This window comes from Equus caballus, chromosome X (assembly GCF_041296265.1).
Source record: "Equus caballus isolate H_3958 breed thoroughbred chromosome X, TB-T2T, whole genome shotgun sequence".
NCBI lineage: Eukaryota > Metazoa > Chordata > Mammalia > Perissodactyla > Equidae > Equus > Equus caballus.
The window spans coordinates 9,324,155-9,349,288 of record NC_091715.1 but is presented as its reverse complement, the minus strand read 5'-3'; the positions used below and the strand labels follow the sequence as shown (position 1 = coordinate 9,349,288).

Below are 25,134 nucleotides of genomic sequence, written 5' to 3'. Positions count from 1 at the left end.
TGGCTTAAACAACAAACATTTATTTCTCACAGTTCTGGGGGCTGGAAGTCCGAGATCAGAGAGCTGGTACGGTCGGGTTCTGGTGAGAACCCTCTTCTGGGTTGCAGATTGTTGACTTCTCTTTGCATCCTCACATGGTGGGAAGAGAGCGAGCTAGCTCTCTGGCCTCTTCTTACAAGGGCACTAATCACATTCGTGAAAGCTCCACCTTCATGACCTGATCACCTCCCAAAGGCCCCACCTCCTAATACCATTACATTGGGGGTTAGAATTTCAACATATGAACTTTGGGGAAAGAAACACTTAATCCATAACAATATTTAAGCAGGTAAATTATCATCAAAAGTAAAGAACATCATTTTATATAAAGGCAGATCACTTTAATTTTTTCCCATTTGTAAGTAGACTATGTCCATCGATGGTAAAGATGTTTCTCACTGCTTCTGCATGGAACCCAGCAACAGACCCAAGGGAAAAGAGTAAGCAGCACCTAAACAGCAAGCACCTGTTGGGTGCTAACACTCGGTCTGCACAGAAGTGGGTGCGAGATGACACAGAAGCAATTAGTTGAGGAATTAACTGCGTTTTTATTTCACTAATTAACTCTGGTCATTTTGATGTCATATTGACAGACCTTGAGCATTTTTTCCCCTATTTCTATACATACCAGCACCTGGGTAGAAATGCAGTTCCTCTCAATTTTGTAATTGTGTATATATTTAATAATCACAATTACAGGAGTATGAGAGCCCTGTGTCCTCTACTTGCTACCCTTCTCCCAATAGCATTTTATAAGGAGCAGAAGGGAGAGACGGAAGTGCAACTGGAGACAGAGAGATAAGAAAGACAACTCAATGCATTATATAAATCCCATTTTTCCAATTCCTTTGTCATACAACGGTGACTCCTTTCTGATATGGGAAATTCCTCTCTTGGAGAATTTAAAAACACTCTTTTGATGAGACATTTATGAGAAAATCTAGGCAGCCAAGCTTCTCCTTGCTAAGTAAGGCAGTCACGTTTTGCAAAGAAGGGCTAGACCGTCTCTTTGAACACCTGACTATAGGTCACGTGATTGTCTGTGGCCAGGGCATTTTTCAGACACTGCCAGAAGTATGGGTGAGCCTGTGGGTTTCTTGGCCACTCAAGGACAGAACTCCCACAGAGCCTCTTCCGGAGCTGGAGGAATTTGGACTTCTGAAGTGGTTTCTCAAGGAATATCAAGATAATTACGTCCACTTTTTCATCTATGAGCCTCTGATGGGACAAGTAAAATGCTATCTTAAAATTCTCAGTCTTTGCATACTTGTCTGTCATCACAAACACCGTCTTTTTGCTAAGCTGTATGCTCTGGGAAAGGTTTTCCAGAACCGGCTGCCCTGGTAACCAGTCCCTTTCCTCAAGGCATAAATTAAAATGTTTCTCTCTTGGATCTTCCAATTTGGCCACCAGCTCATCCAAAACCCACTCTGTAACCGCTGGGTCTTTAGTATCATACACAATAAAAGCATCATAGCAAGAATCTGTTAGTGTCAGACGTTGATAGCCCTTTATTTTGGCCTTGCAGAAATGGTAACTATACCACACATCCCAGAAATAGAGGTGATTCGCTGTGGTAACCACCATCAGAAAGAGAGCCATCGACATGGAAAGTGAGAACAGAATCAAGTTAGTCAGATCTAACTCACAGGTATACAGATCCAGAGAGACCACACTCTGGCCCTTGTGTGCTCCTGGCCCCGTACAAGTCACATCTGTGGCCAAGTAAGGAATAGTCACCTCTGTATGGTTAACCCACCAGACAAACCACACAGCATCACAGGTGCACAGAAACCTATTACGATGCAAAAGCAACATGTCCAGATTGTTGAGGACATTTTCTGGAAAGCTAGACTTTTGGATAATCTGGATTTTATTTGAGCTGAGGTCCAGATATCGTAACTGGAAAGCATCTTGTAGAAAATACTTTGTCAGACGCCTGATTTGATTATTCTTAAGGATTAGTTTCTTGAGGCTCCTGGAACAGTTGGATAATCTTTCAGGGACAGTCCTCAGCTGGTTGTAGCTGAGGTCCAAAGTTTCTAGATTCTTCAGAAGCTGGAGTTTTCCCCAATTGAAAGACTTAAACTTATTGTTGACCAAGTAGAGAGTCTTTAGATTTGGAGGCATACTTTCAAAAACTCCAGGAGGCAAGAAACTCAGGGAATTTTCAGAGATGTCTAATTCCTTTAGGTTTAGCAGATTCTTGAAGAATTTTAAGTATCTGTTATCACCATCTTTCCATAAAACATCCAAATGATTTCCTCTGAATTCTAGAATTGTAAGAGATTCGCTCTCCATTGTCCTGCTGGTGGAGGTAGAGATGTCATTGTTGTTCATCATCAGTTTCCTCAGAACCTTCAGGTTCTTGGTAAAGTTTAGCATGTGAGTAATTCCCTCTGATTGAAAATAATGGCTGTTACTACTTATATCTAGAACTTCTAGGTTGCGTAGCTCCTCAAAAGCCGTCGAGTAGAGTAAATCAAGCCGGTTGTTAGAGAAATCCAAGTATTTCAACTCCACTAAAGGCTGAAATTCACTGCCATTAAGAGTTTGGCTAATGCTATTTCCTGACAAATTTAGGCATTTGAGGAAAGAAAGATGCCGAAAATCAGAGGATTTGATAAAAAATATATTATTCTTACTTAGGTCCAAGGTCTGCCCATACATGTAACAACCTTCATTAAAAGGCAAGAAAGAAGAAGTCTCTCTGTTTTTGAACCTGCAACTCCTTGCATACTCATCATACCTGAAATAATGTAATGTTTCAAGGACCTGGGGCCCGTGACCTGCTACAGAAGTTCTGGTGTTAGAGCAGAAGCCAACTTCACTTGACTCTCCTGAAGGTGATATTTTATTCATTGAAAGGTCTATGACTTTCAATGTTTTAAATTGTTTGAATATGCTGAGGTCAGCAATTTTTATAAAGTTAGTGCCAAGATCAAGGACTTCAAGATTGGAAAGATTACGTAATGGGGAGAGATTAAGGTCTTTCAGCTCCTTAAAGACGTATCCTTTGATCCGCAAAACTCTGAGGTTTTTCAATGAAGAAAATGCCTCTGACAGATTCATAGACGCATGATAGACCTGAAGTTCGTAATTGAAAGACAGATCCAATTGGACAAGGTTGTGAAGAAGATGCAAAAATTTGGCATCCCCAATTTCTTTGGCCAAGAAGTTTTGGGAGAGATCTAGTTCTTTAAGTTTGTTAATGTTTTTAAACCATCTTTGGGGCACATACTGAAGAGAGTTACTATGCAGACGTAAAACTTGTAACTCCGTCAAGGCATCAAAAGCATTTGCATGGATCTGTAGGGGAGAATTATTTTCACAGGGTGTACAAGGATATGGCACATTATAACAACGAGGACAATTTCCACTTAGGTCAAGAATTTGCAGCTGATTGAGCATCTTAAAATCATCTTCTTGGATTTTTGCAATGATGTTGTTGTAAAGATAGAGTTCTGTTAAAGAAGATGGCAAAATAGTGGGGACAGCTGTGATATTGTTATCTTTTAGGGAGAGCAATTTTAAATTTTTCAGATTTAGGAAAGCATCTTTTTCAATGAAAAATGAAACATTACAAGGATTGCGATAATAACAGTTTTGGCCCAAGTAGAGCATTTCTATGTTGGCCAATTCTGTTAGATTCTTTTTCATGATCAAAAAGATATTGTTGGCCTCAAGGCTCAGCAGCTGTAAGCTGGGAGGAAGATCCTGAGGTATTTCTAGAAGCTGGTTTCCATCCAGGTAAAGGGATTTTAAATTAGTGAGTCTACTAAAGCTTCTGGGTTTAATCTGCAGCCTATTCTTACATACATTGTCCTTTGGCCCCAGCCGAACAGGTACACAGTTGCATCTGAAATCAATCTCTACCAGATTTTCTAGCTGGTGGAAGGAGGCTGGAGAGATGCCTGGTATGTGGTTAATGGTGAGGGTGAGGTTGGTAGCGTTGGTGGGAATACCTCCAGGAATGTCCGTCAAATGCTTGTCTGTGCAGTCCACAATCACCTGGGCCTTTGGGGCATCCAAAAAGACATCACAGGGCAGAGTTTTAGGAAACCATCTAGCTCCAAGGAGTTTGGAAATTAGGATCATGTTAAAAAGGATAAGAAATTCTCTCTTCAATGTCCACATAGGAAACATCTAAAAATAAATATAAGAACAAATCATCAATCTAAAATATACCCAAGAATCAGAATTGAAAATTCCATTTACTGCCTCTGTTTTGCTACATTTTAAAATAAACAATTCAAGTCTTATTCTCAACTGTCTAAACAGCAACCCCCACCCCATGACTGTATCTGTTAGTTACCAAGGTTCATAATTATTTAGTTACATATTTAGCTTTTAGCATCTTAGCTTTTCAGGCACTTGGCTTTAAGGTTGTAGGAGCAGTATTGTCTTATTCACCATTATTTAGAATGCCACAATGGAAGAGCCATCAATTAGTTGCCAAGGCCTGAAATTTTGGGGGATGAATGTGTATGCAAATACATCTGGGAAGAAAACACGTTAAGACTTTAGTGCAATTAATGTTTGCCTGCTAAGTCTGCTCTGGCACACATTACAAAAGTCTTTCACAACATTTGAACCTCTTAATATTCTATGTAGAGAAACAAAGGAGATCCATTATCCCCATTTTACAGATTAAGACATAGCTCAGCAATATTAGCTGATTTGCCCGAGGTCACCCAACTCCTGCCATTTTGGCACTGCCATTCTATAAGCTGGCTTTCCTCTTGGATTGGTTTTGAAAATCATCTCCAAGATGATTTGGGGGTAAACATTTTCCCTACATATTGTGCTTACATTACATAAATGTGGAAAGGAGAGAGTAGAGAGTCAGGGCACTGCCAAGGTGATCTCGCACCGATCAAACAGGATACTTATGGGAGTGAAAGAAGAGGGGATATATTTATAATTTATAATATAATTTAGAATAATTATGCCTAGACTATAGGCATAACCCAAGACTCTCTAAAGCAACGTGGGACATATGGGAACCTCCCCTTGAATGCTGATTCTTGAGCATCCAGGTTTAGCATGAGAGACACCTGGACCTTGGGGAGGAAGACCTTAAAAGGGAATATGGGAACTACTGAAGAGCTTTATTAATCGCCATATTAACTTGAACTTGCCCTGCCTTAGAGGGTAGTTTAACCATGGACTTGCACTCAAGTTTCAGGATTTCTATTAATATTTTACTCCAGAACACTGGTTTTAGTTTCACTGGTGCTTATCCATGGAATGATCCAGCCTGTGTCTCGACAACAGGCTTCTAGCTCAACTAATGCTTTTGTCCTCCCAATTGACTGAAAAAACCAATAACACTGATAATGTAATAAACCAAATACCTATTTCTCTTAATTCCTTCAATAGGAGGTAAATAAGCAAGTTTTCCATCAGCTTTCTTTTTCTCTGATGCAAGATGATTCAGAAGGATCTCAGAGAGCTTTGTCACACATCTTTACCTAAATTTGTTAGAGTTAGAGGTATAAGACTGTCTTTTTTTTTCTCTTCACCACCCTGTCTCCTCTTCCCCATCATTAAAACCATTCACTGAGCCCAGCTGACCTCCCTCATTGTCCCTCATGATATCCTCCTTGCTTTACTGTTTTAGCTGACACAGTCTCAGTCAAGATTATTCCACACTTGGTCCGCTCCAAGGCTTCATACTTGTCCCAGGCTTTCGCTTTTCCAATCCACCCTATCCATCAAGCTTCCCAAAACATTAATCAGATTATATTGCTCTTAAATCTTTAACATGGTTTTCTTTCTCTTTTTTCTGGAAGGAGCCCTAACTTTCTATCATGGCATCCAAAGTCTTCCATAATTGGTCCCCCATCTACTTGTCTAGGCTTACCCATACAAACCCCCTACTGGCGTCTCTAATCACTAAACCCAAGCCCAGCATGCAGTTTCCTGACCTGCAAGTCCCCCCACTGGAGTACTCTTCCCTACAATTTCCACCCACCAGAATTCGAATTGCCCTCTGAGGCTACACTTCTCAGTCTGGAGCACTCAGATCCCTGGGAAGATATGGCAATAGGCCAAGGAGTATGGGAAGCCCTTAGATAAATATGGTATATCTTCCTTGAGCATCAGTCTTACTCAAAGATTTAGGAAAAATGTTCACCACTTAGGGAGGAGAGGTTAAGTCAAGATGGGGGGAAGGGCTTTAGAAGAGGGAAAGGAGAGAAGTAGAGTGAGCTCTTTGTATGGTCCCTGATAATAGGATCCTAGATCCTGGACCCCGTTCCCAGCTATGCTGCTACCAGAAGACATAAAGCGTTCATGAATGCCACTATCAAAAGGCAATAAGTAGGGCTGCCAAGAGTGATATTTTTAGTGGATCAGAGAGGTGAGTTACATTCCAGAGGGGGCCAAAATGGATAAAGGACAAATCATTAACCAAGGGCCCTCTTCCGAGCCCATCCCCATGAACCTAGATGAGACCTGGGAAGAGGTGGTAGGATTCCTAAATTAACTGAGTTAAAAACATGAAGTGGTTGAGACAGCAATCATCACACTGAGTTTTCCAGGATATGCCTGGTTTAAGTATTTTTGTGATCAGAGGAAACGGAGGCTCTAAGATGAAGGAAGTTTAGTTATAGACAAAAAATAACAGTGACGTGCTGGTAAATGTTTAACAATTGACTCTCTCCTGCCCCCACAAATCTCTGATTTAAATCTTGATTTGCCAATTCCCATGGTGTAAATTGGTTTGCCATGGCCGATTTTGAGCTGCCAGTGTGATGTCACTGAATGCAGAGTTGGGGAGAGATGTGCAGAATTGCTCTAGCAAGCCTGCATGGCTGGGTCCAGAAAACCACAGACCTTAACACACCTGAGACAATGACTGCAAAATTTTCAGCCTCTGCACATGGACATATTATAAATTAGAATTAAAAGTTAATCAGAAAGCCTTCCTTCTCCCTTATTTCTAAACTTTTTCTTGCACCTGTCCAATTTTCTTTTGTCTACTACCACCTCCCTTCTCCAATAGCTATTAGGTCTCATTTGGAAGACTGCAATAGACTCCAAACTGGTCTCCCTGATGCCCTTCCCCTCTACAATTCATTCATCAAACAGCATCAGAGCATTCTTTATAAATACGAATCAGATCAATTACAAGGACTTCCTATTACATTTTGAATGAAATCAAGTCTTTACCATTGCTGTATCATGCATGTTTTGACTCCAGCCTACCTCTCTGACCTTGAACCATCTTTCCCCTTCTTTGACCACACACCAAACATCTAGTCTGTTTTCTGTTCTCCATTTGAGCCAGTCTTGGCACTTGCTGTTCCCTCTCCCTGAAGTTATTTTTCTTCTTCTTCCCACAGCCAGGTCATTCCCATCCTTTAGCTGTCTGCTTAAGTGACACATCCTCCGAAAGGCCTTCTCTGACCAACTTATCTAAATACCTTCCCATGTAACCATAGTGATAATGACAGTCACAGTAGTTAACTTAGGTAGCACTTATCATATGCGAGGGATCATTTTCAGTGCTTTTGCTTTTCACGCATATTGACTCATTTAATCCTCAAAACGACCACATGAGCAGGGTACTACAGATCCTCAATCCCTTGTCCAAAATCTTTGGGGCTAGATGTGTTTTGTAATTCAGAATTTTTCAAATTTCAGAAGGTAATATGATGCATGTACCCATATTATGTAATACTCCTACTGGGGCCTGGGGAAGCATCCCATAATCAACCTTACAAATATTTGTGCAGTGAAGCACAGGGTTGTCCACTCTAAGTGGGATTAAAAAAATAAAGGAGGAACTGGCTTACTCAGCTCAGGTCAAGATTTGCCTCCAAATGAGTTCAGATCATGTCATGCTTGAAGGTCATGTCAGCGTAATGGCAGAATGAACTCTTTCCTTAGACTCTCCCCCCTAAGATACAGTGAAAAGGACACTCATAAACTGACAGAGGACAGTCACACAACACAAAAGACCTCTGAGTCATATGTCTGAAGGCAGAGGTGCTGAACCCCCTGGGAGGAAGTGGAAGAAGGTAAGGGGAGCTCCTCTCCCTCCCCAGCAGCAACCCAGGGCACGAGACCATGAGTGGCTCTGAAAAAAGAGGGGGACGGGGTGGCTCTCCATGGGAACACCTTTACTTTCCAAGTTCCCTCAGAGCCGATGGGAAAGCCCCACACAGAGGTGGCTAAGCTACTGCAGGGGTGTCTTCATCAAGCCAGCACCCCAGGAGAGCAGATAGTGAGGGCAGTGCAAGAATGCCCCTGGGATCATGCATGGAAGAAAGCGCCCCTCCCCCCACCCAGTGCTCCAGCTCTGCTTGTTGGCCAGAGCACCCCTGCATACATAAGAAAAGCAGCAGCTGTGAGTCAGCAAGCCAGAAATCACAGACAGGTCCTGTCAGCATAGATTCTAAGGACAGGCAAAGACACCAGGGATCGTGGTGGGCTCAGAATACACAGCTCTTGAACCCCTCCCCCCTAGTGCTGGCAGGTGGAATCTTCAAACAGATACTATCACCATGTGAAGGCACAAATCCATGCCATCAAATGGGATGAAGAAATATACTAATACTCCAGACCAGAAGGAAAATGACAAGCACTCAGAAGTCAATCCTGAAGGCACAGAAATTTACAATCTAAATGACAGAGAATTCAAAATAGCCATCATACAAAACCTCAATGACTTACAAGAAAATACAAATAGGCAGCTTAATGCAATCAGGAACAAAATTAATGAACAGAAGGAATTCTTCACAAAAGATATTGAAACTATAAAGAAAAACCAATCAGAAATGCTGGAAAGGAAAACACAATGGGTAAGATAAAGAAAAATCTGGACTCCCTGAATAACAGAGCTGATATTACGGAGGACAGAATTAGCAGTCTGGAGGACAGAAATATAGAAATGCTTCAGATGGAAGAGGAGAGAGAACTAAGACTAAAAAGAAATGCAGAAATTCCCTGAGAAATACTGACTCAATTAGGAAATGCAACATAAGGATTATAGATAATACAGAGGGAGAAGATAGGGAGAATGGAGCAGAAAGCTTGTTCAAAGAAATAATAGCTGAGAACTTTCCAAACCTGGGGAAGAAGCTGGAAATACAAGTAAAAGAAGCTAATAGGATTCCTAATTATATCAAAGTAAAAAGACCTTCTCCAAGGCATATAGTAGTAAAACTGGTGTAAGTCAATGACAAAGAAAACATACTAAGGGCAGCAAGGCAGAAGAAAATAACTTACAAAGGAACTCCTCCCAGTCTTTCAGCAGATTTCTCAACAGAAACCTTACAGGCTAGGAGAGGGGAATAATGGTAGCTTCAAAATTCTGAAAGACAAAAACTTTCAGCCAAGAATATCTATCCAGATAATATCCTTCAGATAATGATGGAGATAATGATGGAGAAATAAAAACTTTCCCAGATAAACAAAAGCTGAGGGAGTTGATCACCACAAGACCTCTCCCACAGGAAATGATCAAGAAGGCCCTCATACCTGAAAAAAAGAAAGCATTTACAAAGACTTGAGCAAGGAGATAAATAGGCAGACAAAATCGGAAAATTGCAGCTCTCTATCAGAACAGGTTAGCAAACAATTATAATATTAAAGATCAAGGGAAGGAAAACATCAAAAATAAATATAATCTCATCATTTTAACCACAAATTCACAACACAAGATGGAATAAGTTGTGACAACAATAACTTAGAAGGGGAAGAAAAAAGGGATGGAATTGGCTTAGGCTAAGGAAATAAGAGGCTATCAGAAAATGGACTATCTCATCAATGAGATTTTTAATACAAATCTCACAGTAACCACTAAACAAATAATCAGAACAGAGACACACATGACAATAATGAGAAAACCATCATAGAGAAGTACCAAACTGAATTGGTAGTCCGAAATACATAGGACAAGAAACAAGGGAAATACAGAACAACCAGAAAAAGAGTGATAAAACGGCAGCATTGAGTCCTCATATATCAATAATCACTCTAAATGTAAATGGATTGAATTCTCCATTAAAAAGACACAGAGTGGCAGGGTGGGCTGAAAAACAAGACCCAACAATATACTGCCTCTAGGAAACATATCTCAGCAGTAAAGACAAACATAGACTCAGAGTGAAGGGATGGAAGATGATACTCCAAGCTACTGGCAAACAAAAGAAAGCAGGTGTTGCCATACTTATATCAGACAACGTAGACTTCAAGATAAAACAGGCAATGAGAGACAAGAGGGGCAGTATATAATGATAAATAGGACATTCCACCAAGAGGACATAACACTTATAAATATATATGCACCTGACATAGGAACACCAAAGTACATAAAGCAACTATTATTTGACTTAAAAGGAGATATTAACAGCAACATAATAATAGTAGGGGACCTCAACACCCCACTTACATCAATGGATAGATCATCCAGACAGAAAGTCAACAAGGAAATAGTGGAATTAAATGAAAAACTAGACCAGACGGACTTAATACATTTATAAAGAATACTCCATCCAAAAGCAGCAGAATACACATTCTTCTCAAGTGTATGTGGAACATTCTCAAAGATAGACCATATATTGGGAAACAAGGCAAGCCTCAATAAATTCAAGAAGATTGAAATCATAACAAGCATCTTTTCCGACCATAATGGGATGAAACTAGAAATCAACTAGAAGAAAAAAGCTGGGAAAGTGACAAATATGTGGAGACTAAACAACATGCTACTGAACAATCAATGGATCATTGAATAAATTAAAGGAGAAATCAAAAAGTGTCTGGAGACAAATGAAAGTGAAAATCCACCATACCAACTCATATGGGAGGTGGCAAAAGCAGTCCTAAGAGGGAAAGTCATAACAATACAGGCCCACCTTAACAAACAAGATCGTGTCATGCTTGCCATCAACTGAGTTAGAACATAGCTTTCAGTTTGGGGATTTTGGAATTGCAGACCTCTACTATTATCTCCATTTTACAGATGAGTCAACTGAGGCACAGAAAGGTATATGTACTCTGTATTAGACTACCTGCTTTATTTCTTTCATAGTCCTTAGCACAAGCAGAAATTATTTTGCTGATAATTTATGTGCTTATGATTTATGTGTTTATTTGTTTACTATCTATTCTGCATGAGAATGTAAGCTTCAAGATAGCAGGGCTTTGTGTGTCCTCATGTAAAACAATGCCTGGCAATTAATTAGTGTTTCATTATGTTTGCTAAATACTTCAATGAAAGAATGGAATGAATGAGATAAAGCAAAATACTTAAAAAATTTCTTCTTAGAGTAGGTTCCTTCAGGCTATACCCCTAGATTCCCCAGGGGTCACATTCCGTCTCTTCTATTTGCCCGAGGATTCCTTGGGGGTGGGGAGAGTTTAAGAAGCTCTGCTTTTATAGTGCCCAGTTCAAATTCATCCTCTTCAAGAAGCTTCTGGGATCAATCCAGATAGAAGTATCACTCCCTCCTCTCATCTCCTATAGCACTGGTTACACATGAGGTTGTGGAAAGAATTCTAGATTGAGGGTTGGAAGAATTGGGTCCTAGTCCTGGCATAGTAGTTCACTAGCTGTGTACTCTTCTGAGGCAGGTGCTGTGCTTAGGAAAAGACCCCTCTACAAGAGGATGACAGACACGGAAACAACAATCACCAAGGACACAGACAACCCTTCTGAACCAAGACAATCGGACTGGACCAGAAAATTCCCCAATGATTCCTTAGCTAGGATTTGTACCAAGTATCTGGTGAGGAAGAATTTAGAAAAAATATCAGAATTCCATTCTTTCACATGACAAATATTTATTGAATATCTACTAGGGGCAGCAGACACACAGTCTCTGCCCTTAAAGAGCTCAAAACATAGTGGAGGAGAAAAAATATAAACAGATTTAAGACACAATGTGGAAAGACCATTCGTTCTTTCCAGACAAGATGCTGACACTTGTATATGTGTAGCTTAACTATATGTTGTTCTTATTCCATAGGGTATTTTCTGATACTCCCAACTAATTCCTCACAGAGTCCAGAGATTGTTACATATTTCCCAATATCTTTTTCCCCTTTCTCTCCTCTCATAGTGATAGAATCTCCATTTATAGGTGGGCATATGCCAGTCTAAAAACAGATTCTATTTCCCAGACTCCCTTGCAGCTAAGCATGGCCATGTGACCAAGTTAAAACCAATGTGATGTAAGAGGAAATGAGATGTGTAATTTCTGGGACATGTCCTTGAATGGTGGTGCTGTTCCTCTTCCTCCTGTCTACTTCCATCTGGCTTATTTTAATATGAATATTGTAGCAAGCCATCTTGGATGATGCAAATGAGGAAAACATGCTAGGGATGGTGGAGCAACAAGGTAGATGATGCAGGCTATCCAGATCCTTGCATGACCTCATAGAACAGAGCATAAATAATGGCTGTGGACTGCTGACTTCCAGGAATTTATGAGAAATTATAAAATTGTTATGCTAAGTCAGTGTTAATTCGATTTTCTACTGCACAAATGCAAACCTAATTTTAGCCAGTGTAGAACTTAGAACTTGGAAATAAATTGCTGCCCATGAGAGAACCTAAAATATGTGACGTTGATGTCATCAGGCTATGGGCAAGAAAGACTCAGATACTGGAGGCTGGAAAGCTGGTGACATGTAATGCCATCACAAAACACTTGATACAACTATCACCTGTGCCATCCTGAAAGGCAGAACACCTGCCAGCTGTGACTTTTGTTTTTCTAGTTTTAATGAGATATAACTGACATGTAACATTGTATTAATTTAAGGTGTACAACATAATGATTTGATATATGTATATATTGTGAAATGATTACAATAAGTCTAGTTAATATCCATCACCTCACATAGCTACAATTGTTTTTGTTGTGATGAGAACTTTTAAGATTTACTCTCTTAGCAATTTTCAAATATACAATACAGTATTGTTAATTACAGTCACCACACTGTGCGTTAGAACCCCAGAATGCCAACTGTGACTTGACTCTTAGGGGAAATGGTTTGGCAATATCAGAATGATGATGTTTGTTGATGGCTTCTCACTGTTTTTAGCAGTCTTATGAGAGAAATGAATGAGAGCTTAAGTTAGCCAGTCTGCAAGCAGGGATGGGAGGAAATATACTGTCACTAAGTGAGGTTTTCTCCGCCTGCAGCCTGAATGTGATTAAGACTTCCTTAATTTGGGGCCTTGCAGAGTTGAAAAAGTCAACTGCTTTACCCCAAATTAAAGCAGATACAATAGATAGAGTCAAAGTAGCAGCCTTAAGAGGACAGAAGCGTATGCTCACATGTATTTTTCAAGCACTTTCCATTAAGCATATTCTAGCAGACAATGAAAGCTAGTCCAGGGCAAAGAATCTGATTAGGAGTGCCGCTTCCCCATGACTCAGACAGCCTCTGGGGAGTTGATTAAATTGAGAGAGAGCAACACTGACAGAATACAGGATCTTTAGACTTAAAATTGTCTAGAGCTGCTCTGTCTGATATGATGGCCACCGGTCACATATGGATATTTCAATTTAAATTAATTAAAACTAAATGCAATTTAAAATTCAGTTTCTCAGTCACACTAACCATATTTCAAGTGTTCGAAAGTTGCATCAGACTCATGGCTACTGTTTTTGAGCAGGAAGATATGGAACATTTTTCATCATTGTAGAAAGTTCTATTAGACAGTATTGGGCTAGAACCAGGGGTTGGCAAACTTTTTCTGTAAAGGGCCAGATAGTAAATATTTTAGGCAAAATTGAGGATATTATGTGAGTACTTAAATAACCATTCAGAATGTAACGAATTAAAGTTATAAGACCCATTCTTAGCTCACAAGCCTTACAAAAACAGGTGGCCAGACAGATTTGGCCCATGGGCTGTAGTTTGCAAACCTCTGGTCTAGGCAAAATCTTAGGCTATGTTAAATTCATGCATGAAATGAACTCTAAGCAAATTCAGTCCCAAGACTACCAAATATTAGAAGAAATTATATTACCTGTAAGTGATATATTACCTGTAAGCAAAGCCTGTAAGTCCATACACATGCTGCTAATTTCAACCAATGACATTTAGCAACTCACTTCATCCTCATCCCAATTCTAAGTACAGAGCTTGCTCTCTTAGCTGGACTGCTATACTGCCTTTCCAGAAGTCTCCACGTCAACTCACCCATCTCTCCCTCTAGGTGGTGAACACATCCAGAGCCTTGTTCATCTTTACATTTACTACATCGTTATGATGCCTGCCACATAGTGAGTGTGAGATAAATATTTGCTGAATAAATCAAGGCTCTGAACTTTCTTAAAATCCCATTGAAGACTCACATTAAAAGATTATAAATTGGGGCCAGCCCGGTGGCACAGCAGTTAAGTGCGCATGTTCCATTCTCAGCGACCCAGGGTTTGCCAGTTCGGATCCCGGGTGCGGATGGTAGCCTACCATGCTGTGGTAGGCGTCCCACATATAAAGTAGAGGAGGATGGGCACGATGTTAGCTCAGGGCCAGGCTTCCTCAGCAAAAAGAGGAGGACTGGCAGTAGTTAGCTCAGGGCTAATCTTCCTCAAAAAAAAATTATAAATTGAGGCCAGCCCGGGGGAGTAGTGGTTAAGTTTGTGCACTCTGCTTCAGCAGCCTGGGGTTTGTGGGTTTGGATCCCAGGCATGAACCTACACACCGCTCATCAAGCCATGCTGTGATGGCGTCCCACGTACAAAATAGAGGAAGATGGATACAGATGTTAGCTCAGGGAAACTCTTCCTCAAGCAAAAAGAGGAAGACTGGCAACAGATGTTAGCTCAGAGCCAATCTTCCTCACCAAGAAAAATAATAAGAAAATAATAAAAGATTATAAATAGTAGTTTTTCCAAAGATCAGATTTTTGACAAGGGGACGAGGGGAGACCAGGAGGACTTGGGGCCTCTAAAATAAAGGGTTGAAGTGGGAAAAGTGTACCAGAAGGAAGGGAATGGTGTCAGAGAAAGGCCATGGGAGTGGAGCTGCAGAAAGACTCCTACACAATCTGTTTTCTCAGAAGTTCTGCCCCCTTGAATCTGAAACCCCAGTGAGAACACAAAGCTCATTTGTCTCTCCTGGGAAGAGGCACAGCCAGGATGAGACTGTCCCTGTCCTATGCTCAAGGATTGAGCTCCAGCCCAACTGGCTCTTGGAATGCTATGTGCCACACAAGACTTCTCTTGGCTCTCCATGCCAGCTGCGGCAGAAGCCTGGAACTCAGAGATACCAGCAAGTTTGTGTTCCAAGATCCATGCCAGAGGGAAGATGAACTGTACTGAGAAACTGGGCTCTGATCAAGCAGGTGCGGAAAAAAGATGACTCAGTGAACCAAGCCTTTCTAAGTTTGTTATTTAAAGAGAAATAATACCTTTGAGGCTTCCAAACTTAGAAGATATTCTTGAGAAGATGATTTAAAAATGTGAAATATTCCTTTATTCCAATGGAAATTTCCTTAAGTGTGGAAATTTCCCCTTTCAAACCATTGGCAACTACCTGCTTCAGACTAAACCTGAGGTCTTAGCTTCAACTAGTATTATTTTTAAATGTAAGTTCATTCAACGTTGAGCCCGGTCTCTTTCTCCATTTGACACAAAGAATCTGTGTTATTTTGTTTCGCTTACTTTTTTGGCAATGATTGCCTAAAGATGTGTCTTTCACTAATTCGATTTGTAAAATAGCATAATATACCATGAAATAGGCCCAGCTTTGGTAATGAATCATAGCTAATTACACACACAAATACACTGGGTAAATTTGGATGTTCAATTAGCGAGTTAATTATGGTAAAAAATGAGAACGTTTGATTTTGTATGCACAGGTATTCTATTCTGTCAGTAAATCACCTCTTTTTGTTAAAATGAAAACTGTAGAACTCGTGTTGAACAGTCATCAGACAACCATTTGTGGGTTTGTTTTTTATATGAGCTGCCTTTTATCACGTACTGATGTGCCAGATGCTGAGGTGGACACACTGTTCACATTACATCACCGCGCCCTGACAACGAAGCTGAAAGGACATATAAATATTCCCATTTCATAAGGAAAAAGCAGAGATCAGAGAGGCAATTGCAAACCAAGATTCAAACTTCACTTTGACCAATCATCTTCGAGTTCTCTCATACAGTCACAGCAAATGCACTTGGTGTAAAGTGTGTCTGCATCTTGTTTAATTTCCTTTTCACTTAAAGCCTTCTTGGCATTGTATTGTTTCAATATTGTGCTATTTAGAATTTTCACAAGAAAAATTTCCAAACACTAAAAAAGATATTTACCTTTTTAGTGGGACCAGCTTGAGGGAAAAAAAAGAAAGAGACTTTTCAGATAGTACATTTCTTATGAATTGCACCTGACGTCCAGCAATGCTATATTAGGGTAGTTTATGAATTTATCAATTTAAAGGCATGCGGAGCTTTACCTTCATAATAAAGAATTATATGCTTATGCAGTCATTAAACAAACATTATTGGGACTCGACTCTATGTAAGGCACCATGTCAGACACCATTCTTATCCAATTAGGAACCAAATTCCTCTACTGCTATCTCTCAGAAGCTGTGCATATCTCCTGAGCACAGAACTTTTTGCTGTCGGGGAAATCCATGGCGGGAAGAAAAAAGAGGTTGTGAGACAAGAGCTAGTCAGGCCTAAAGGTAATGCTGCCTGTCCACCCTTCTAACAAAAACTTGAATACACAACCCTTTGAAGTGGCAAATCGTATCCCTGGATGCATCATTTTTGTGGCAGGACTTAAGCCCATATTTAGCTGAATTCTCCTGATTTTACATCCATTTCAGATTCCCACCAGAATGGTTCTATGGTTGTAGAGCTATGATTAATAGGAAAACACATTTACCGAGATGTTTCAAACTTTGTGCTTTGCAGACAGTGTTTTTACCTTCAAGACTTTGCAAGCTTATGATAGACATACGGATGCAATCTGAGGAGTTGGCAGGACAGATGGCAAGAGTGAGGAAGGGAGGTTAAGTGGTTTGCGTCTTGCAACAAGTTAGAGGAAGACCAGGATTAGTCTGACTTCTCATGCTTATTCGTTCAGAGGTTAGCATCCTGTGAACTGAAAGTCAGATCAGGAGCCAGCCACTCTGTCTGATGCAGGGCTGCTGACTGAATTCCCTAAACCTTGACTTTCTCGTCTACAAACTGTGGGAGTCGAGCTAACTAACCTCAATGCTCCTTTTCTATTGTGGTTATTCTATGATTCTGAGGCTTGGCCCGGAGCCCTCTGAAACTTATCCACCAGGGCCTGACCTCAGCTAGGAGTCTTCCTCGTCCCCGAGAACCTGCAGCTGCTATTGTTTCAAAATGGTCTAAGCAAAGCTTCCAACCACCAGGAACCTTCTAAGGATTCTGCAGAGAGGGGAAACAAAAACCAACTAGTACATCTTTTTATAAGAAACTTTATATGTCCTCAGATGAAACCATTTCATTAGTTTTTTTCAGCTCTCTGAAATAGTAAGAATAGGAAGAACTGGATGACAACCCATCAATTTGGGGGAATGGTTAAAAACCGAAAACCCTCAATAGCGGAATACCAATTGTCCCTTTAAAAAGAATGTGGTAGAGCAATGGGTATTGACAGGAAAAACTGTGCAAGACATCCTGTTAAGTTATAAAAAATAAAATGAATCTTTAGAGTAGCATCAAAATATCATAGCATATGATCCCTTTATGATGAATATATACACATATATCTGATGTGTATTTGCAGAGAAAAGTAGGGAAGAACACATTAGAAACTCCTAACAGTGATTTCTTCTGGGCAGTGGTAAGAAGGAGGCCTTTGCTGGGTAGGAAAGAAGGACTTCTAATTCCATGTTAGATCCTCCTCTGCTCTAAGTGTTTTACGAAGAATATGTATTGCTTTTATTAAAACATTAAAAAATTACAGAGGAAGTAATAAAACTTCATCATAACCATGTGGAAGGAAACTGTGAAAAATAAGCAATTCACCAAGTATTTATTGATACCTTCTATGTGCCAGGTACCTGCTTCTAGAAGTTGGGTCACATCAGTGGACTGAACAGAAAAGATTCCTGCTCTTCTGGAGCTCACGTTCTCTAAGTCATAAAATCAAAAATATATAACTGTAATAATTATGTCTGATGTTAGGTGATAAAATGTTATAGAAAATGAAAACGTAGGGCAGGGTGAAGGGAACTAGGAATGGGAGATGGGGTTATGACTACAAATAGGGTGGTTTGGGTGGGCACCATTGAGAAGTTGACATCTGAGCAAAGATCTCAAGGAAAGGAGGGAGTTGGTCAGGAAGAAGGAAGAGCCTAATGCAAAGGTCCCAAGGTGAAAACATGCTGGAATATTCACAAAAATGGCAACAAGGCTGGTATGCCTGGAGCAGGGGGAAGAGAAGAATAATCAGAGATGAAGTCAAAGAGGGACACCCCCAGTCCCCCACCAGCATGTAGGGCCTTGTTGGCCATTCCAAGAAGGGTGGTTTTTACTCTGAGTGGCATATGGATCCACTGCAAGTCTTTGAGCTGAAGAGTGACATGCTCTGACTTAAATTTTAGGAGATCATGCTGGTTGCTGTGTTGAGAAGAGACAACAAGAGGCAAGAGGAAGCACAGAGACCAGTCAAGACACTTTTACAGTAAGTCAGGCAAAGAGCCCGCTGGCAGGGCTGGAGGGAGTGAGAACTTGCCAGATACTGGATATATTTTGAAGGTGAAGCCAAATAAAATATGACTTCAAAGTTCTTGCAAGAATGTAAAGAAAGGGATTGGAGATGGCAAACATTTCTGGGAAGTTTCCTGCAAAGGGGAACAAAGACACTGGCAGCAGTTCACAGGGCCAGGAGGGTCAAGGGAATTTATTTTAGGATGAGAAAAACAGCAGCATGTTATAATGCTGGTGAGAATGACACACTTCAGGTCATGAGAGCAAAAACCTCCCCCAAAAACATTAATAATGATGATGATGATAACGTAGGAGAGAAAGGGGAGATGCTAGAGCATTGACCCTGAGTACGTGATCAGGAAGAAGACCCCGTACACTAGTGGAGAAATTGGCGCTAGCTACGAGTAGAAACATTTCATCCTTACTATGAGTCCACAAATTTGTTGACCCATCACCCATCCTCCTTTGAACCCAGGCAGGCTTCTGCAAGTATTTTGATGGAGAGCAGCAGCAGAAGCGATGCTGCAGGACTTCCAAGGGTAGGATAGAAAAGGTGATAGAGTTTCCACCTCACCTAGCACTCCTTCTCTCTCAATCTCTCTCTGTCTCTCTCTCTATTTGTTTCGGATTCCTGAGCCCCCAACCTTGTAAGAAGTCTGGCTACACCACAGCCGCCATATTGGAGAGACCACATGGAGACGGAGACACCTGACAGCCTGCAGCTCTCGAGTCTCCCAGCCCAGGCAGCAGACCTGCGAGAGTAAGTCTTCAAGTGAGTCCATCCCCAGGCAACTAAGAGACCCAGCTCCAGAGCCACCTAACTAAGCCCAGTCAACCCCCGGACCCACAACACATAACAGTATATGATTGTTGTTTCAAGCCAATGCATTCTGAGGTGATCTGTTACACAGCGATAGGTAACTGGATAGGAGGTCAGCCAGGACATATGGGTGTAGAAGCTCTAGGTATGTACATAAGGAGAGGGGAGCATGTGGAAGCTCTCTTCCAATTGCTGTAATGTTCCCAGTGAAGTAGGAAGCAAGGCTATCAGCTAAGAGTGAGGAGACAGCAGGAGATGCTGGGGATTCAGAGAGAAGAAGGGGGAGAGAGTCCTCTAGGACGGTCAGAGAGCACCTGGATGAGGAAGTCGAGTGTGATCACCTGATGGCAAGAAGGACCCCCCCCCCAAAAAAAACCCCCTCACCTTTCTGTGTTTAATTTGCATTCCCCTTCCTGTGTTTATCATATATTCTTTGAATAGCTATTACCTGGTTAGATTAAACTACTTTCAGCAAAATTCTTCACAAAAGGAAATTCATGTTGAGATGAGAACATTTGAGGCCTGGGAACACTTCTTGTTATCCTCAGTTAAGAGAGAACTTGCTCCTCTCCTTCCTCCACTCGTTTACCCAACCAACCAGTCAGAAGGCAAACATACTGGGCACTCCCTGTGGGCTACCACGTGCCAGGCTTCGAGGACAACTTCTCCGTGCACTCAGCTGCTCCTCTGATTTATTTTCAAGATCACAAAGCAGAAAAAAGCCAAGTTGCCTAAGTCGAAAGGGAAGTGTTGGACTATGCATTTCTGGTGGAGGGAGTTGTTGAGTCAAGCTGTGGGAGGCTGCAAATGGGCTGGGTTGAACCAGAGGTGCTGGCTGGCTAGAGAACAATGAGAAGGGAACAGAGAAGAGGCAAGGAGTGGGGGAGCAATTATAGGAAAACCTTGAATTTGAATTCACTAATCTTTTGCCAAGGTGATATGGCACTGAATGTTTAATGACGAGATACGTATTGTGTTCATCACTCTCAGGGCTAACCAAGCATTGTGAATAATAAGGGAAGTTACTTAAGTGCTGTTTGTTTTATAGGCTGAGCCTCCACTGGGAATTTCTCTAATAGATTTACAACCAAACATCCCCTTTTTGCAAATTTTGAAATATTTCTAATTATAGGCTAATCTCTGCAAAATGTAATTACCACCAATGTCAAAGTCTCATTATATAACAGAAAAAAATTTAAGTACACAGACATAACTTACTTACTTTAAGAAAAGAGAGAGAGACTTTATCATTTACTTTCTACCATCTTAGCCCAACAGACTCAGTTTTCAAAATAAATGAATAAGATGATATAAAGTAGTCTTATATAAATTAGGAACTCAACAGCTACTATGCATCACAACAGGCACCAAGGACCATAGCTATTAAATCTTATTTGACCTTACAGCCTATCCTCATTTTCCATAAATCACGATCGGCACACTTTTCCTGTAAATATTTTAAATTTTGGAGGCCAATCTGTCACAACTACTCAACCCTTTGAGTAGTTTGCCTCTGTAGCACAAAGGCAGTTATAGACAATGCGTAAACAAAAACACAAGCAATAAAACTACTCGTGGACACTAAAATTTGATTTTAATATAACTTTTATGTGTCAAGAAAAAGCATTCTTCCTTTGACTTTTTCAATAATCTAAAGACAAAAAACATTCTTAGCTTGTGGGCCATACACGACCAGGTGGCACGCTGGATTTGGCTCACAGCCATAATTTGCCACCCCAGCCTTATACGTTGGTGCGCTTCTGAGACAGCAGAGATTCTTGGCGTCCAAAGACACTGGTTGGTCAATGTGTAATGATCATTTTTAACTACAGCATGATCTTCCAAATTTTTAAAGAATCAGATGCGATTAATTCAATAAGTGGATTCGTATTATCCCTCTCTTTAGCCGTGAAGAAATTTGTTATAGTTAAGAGCAGAATAATGTTTTTATTTTTTAAATTATAAGTAATTTAAACTACTGTTACATTTGGACACGTTTCCTTCTAACACTAATCTGAGCTTCCCTGCATCGGTTTCGCGCAGCGAGGAGCCTTGTAGTACTAGCTGGGGCTTTGTCAGCGGGAAGATTCGATCGTAAATTCTTGGTGAATCACTTAACCTCATGAGCCTCTGATTTCTCAGCTCTAAAATGGTTAGAATATGGGGCTCTTTTGTGGAACTATTAAGAAAAATAGGTAATGCGTTTACTCATGTAAACCATTATCATAGATTAACCAACATTTAGTAAGCATCTAGCATGTGCATTAAGAACATCAGGAATACACAATACTTACAATTTCTAGCTTGCTGTTCTAACTTACCATCACATCATGAGTATTTTCTTATGTCATTCAGTATTCTTTTAGAAACCATGATTTGATGGTGACATACTCTTCTGTTTAATGGGTGTTCCACAGTTGATTAACCCTCCCCCAGCAGTGCACATGAGATATTCTCTTTGCCATGCTGCATAGACCATCTTTGAAACTAGTTTGCCACATCCTTAATCATTTCTTAAAGAAGAGTTTCTGGAAGTGGAGTTTCCATAACAAAGGATCTGACATGTAACTATTAATAAGGGTGAATAAATTCCTGGTGCTTTTTCGCCTTTTGTATTTCTTCTGAAAATTGTTTTCAGGTCTCCTCTTATAGAAGATATATCAATTTCTCCTTCTTTTCTTAAGTAGTAAGATATCATAATCAAAGCCCGCATTTGCTGAGTCTCCTGGGGAACGGTGTGTGCTGGGCTTGGTCTCTGTAGAGCAGAGGATCTTCAGCACAGCTTCTGGAGTCAGACGGCCTAGCCAAGACTACTCAAGCTCCTTAATCTCTCGAAGCCCCAGCTCCCTCCTCTGTGCCTCACAGGGCTGCTTTCAGGCAGAAACAGAATCCCTAGACATTAAGTCCTTAGCATGATGCTTGACTTAGAGTAAGTGGTCAGTAAATGCGAGCTTTCTTTATTTGTATCAATCCTATCATGCCATCCTCAGGGGCAAAGACAGATGTGGGCACTGGTTTGCATAAAAATAGACCTCTGAGTTTCTAGGAAATGAAACTATAAGCAGTTGTTTCCTTTGTAAGAGAGTACCCCATGGTTAACTCTTCATTAGACCTTAGACACAAAATGAGCCCTGGCACCCGCATTCAGGTCTAGAAGGCAGAGTGGGTTCCTGGTGAATGAGCTCCATCATGTCTAATTTGGGTGACAAAATACTTCAGAAAAAGGCTACGGGTGTCTTTTTCTGATTAATTTTTGGCACACCTAATTACACCATTTGCAAAGGACTTGAACATGTATTCTGTTAGTTGAGCCTCACGAGGGCCCTGCAAGGCAACCGGAGAGGTATTATAATGCTCATTTTCTAGTTAGAGAAATTGAATTTAAGAGAGCTTGGGTGATGGTCCCAAGGTCCCCCAGCTAGTGACTAAGCGAGCCAGCACTGACAAAGACTCTCTCCTTGACTAAACTTTAGTCAGGCTCCTCTAAGCCACTAGGCCTTGATCTTTGGGCTTCTGTGTTCATCTGCCCAGTTTTAGCAGGAATCCCTTGCCCTTGCTATCTGATCAAATCCTCCCCCGCCTCGCCCAGGTGATATCTGATCTCCCTGGCCTGTTTGTAGCAAGAATCCTGTCAAGTCGGTTTATCTAGAATCCCCCCCCACAGCCCTGATGTTTCCTCTTAGTAATTTTCCATCCAGTGACCCCACTCTGCTCCTTGGCTATGAATCCCCACTTGTCCCTGCTGTATTTGGAACTGAACCGAGTGCTACACCGAGGTCTCTTTTCCCCTATTGCAATAGTTCCTGAACAAAATCTGCTTTTATAGCTTTAACCACTGTCCAGCTCTGGTTTTCTTTGACAGCATGCGAGCCCAGGTTCCCTGCAGTCCTACAATTATGTGTTCCCCATATACATACTCGTTCAGAGGACACCATATGCTGGAAAAAGCACAAAGTAACTTCAGTGATTTGTATGGCTTTAAAGCCAAAAATGTAGGATGAAAAAGTTAGACCCATAGAAGCTATTTTCCCAATTCAATCTCTGTTCCTCCTCACTACAGCACACATTAACTCTTATAGGAAGCTGGACAGAGAAAGTGCTAATTAATCTGAAATTACAAAATACCGTGATTAATCTTGATTATGAAATATCACAAAGAAGTTTTCCCCAGCAAATAACCAAAGTACAGATTCTTAAACATCTCTCTTGCCAGCTGGTTTTGGTTCTTCCCACAAAGATTACAGATAATACTTTTTAGGGATCTTTTAGCTGTTCTTACCATTTTTATTCTTCTTCCAAAATGAAATATAGAGGTCTAGTTGAAGAGAACAGAGCATGAGAGGCGTCAAGATCAGCCTGAGATGGGCCCAATAGCATCAACTAAGATAAAGAGAAAACATCAAACTTCAGCTTCAAAACTGGCTGAGAACATTGCTCGAACATGTGCTGTTGAAAACACCTATTAATAGTATTTACTTCCTCAAAGTTATACAGGCTAGAGACATACTCTAGAAAACCATTTCTAATATTATTAAAAGTCTGACTTTTTCTTCGAAGAACTGACATTTTAGACTACCAAAATTCTTCTTTAGATTCTAAGATTTTTATGCATAGGATTTCAGTTCTCTCTCCTCCCCTCCCTGCTCCCTAAGAACAGCTCATACATCTAGTTACTTAAATTATCCAAATTTGTCCCAAGGTGTAAAATACCTTTCTTGGTTGCATGGAGCGATTCTATGTCTGGAGTCTGCTGAGATAAAGATATGGGCTGCAGGAAGCACGGAGTCACAGAACCTCCAGGCTGCCAGTCCTGGAGTTCACAAGTGCAAAGACAAGATTGGTGGGTAGGGGGAGGAGCATGACTATTTAGGCCACCTCAGACATGAGGTTTGCAGAAGCACCAGGTTCCTCTTATTTTTACCACCATAATTGGGGCAATGTGTTGTCTAAATGCAAACAACCTTGGAGATGGGTCTTCCTCTTTTTTAGGCGAGTTTCTCAATCTCAGCACCACTGATATTTTTGCTGAGATAATTCTTTGTTGCATTGTAAGATGTTGAGCAGCATCCCTGGCCTCTACCCACTAGATGCTAGTAGTACTATCCCTTCCAATTATGTCCAATTATGACAATCACAGATGTCTCCAGACATTGCAACATGCTCCCTGGGGGCAAAAGTGCCCCAGGTTGAGAACCACTGTTCTACAGACATCTTAGAGACATGTCTAAATTTCCCCTCTTCTGTCTTAGGCCCAGCTGAAAGGGACTCTGGTTTTTAAGCAGTGGCAAAGCTTCCAGTTGGTTCACTTGCTCGGTTAAAAAACGTCAGCTGCTTTTGCAGACTAGCGTCACCTCAAAGTGGGGTCCCCAAGAGAACTGTTCCCATCTTAACTGGTTATTGGGGTCTTTTGTAGGTAGAGTCAAAATATCAGTATTTCATGTTTAAAGTCCTTTCGTCCACCTAGTTGACCTGGAGAGAATTTGCAAAACGCCAAGTTTGGCATGGGGAAATCAGCTGATAATGATCAAGGTTAATATAGTGGATTGACAAATCAATGGTGCCCCAGATCAGCTGAAAAACTATTAGGTACAATAATGATAGGTGATCTTTCCT

General features: G+C 40.8%; 1 protein-coding gene across 3 annotated transcripts; it reads right to left on the bottom strand.

Moving 5' to 3' along the window:
* TLR7 (toll like receptor 7) lies at positions 1-24,360 on the bottom strand. Of its 3 annotated transcripts, NM_001081771.2 has the most exon segments (3): positions 569-4,185; positions 23,801-23,901; positions 24,232-24,261. In NM_001081771.2, coding segments are annotated over 2 exon segments (3,153 nt in total). In that variant the 5' UTR covers positions 23,804-23,901; positions 24,232-24,261; the 3' UTR covers positions 569-1,035.
* Between the last annotated feature and the right edge of the window lie 774 nt (positions 24,361-25,134).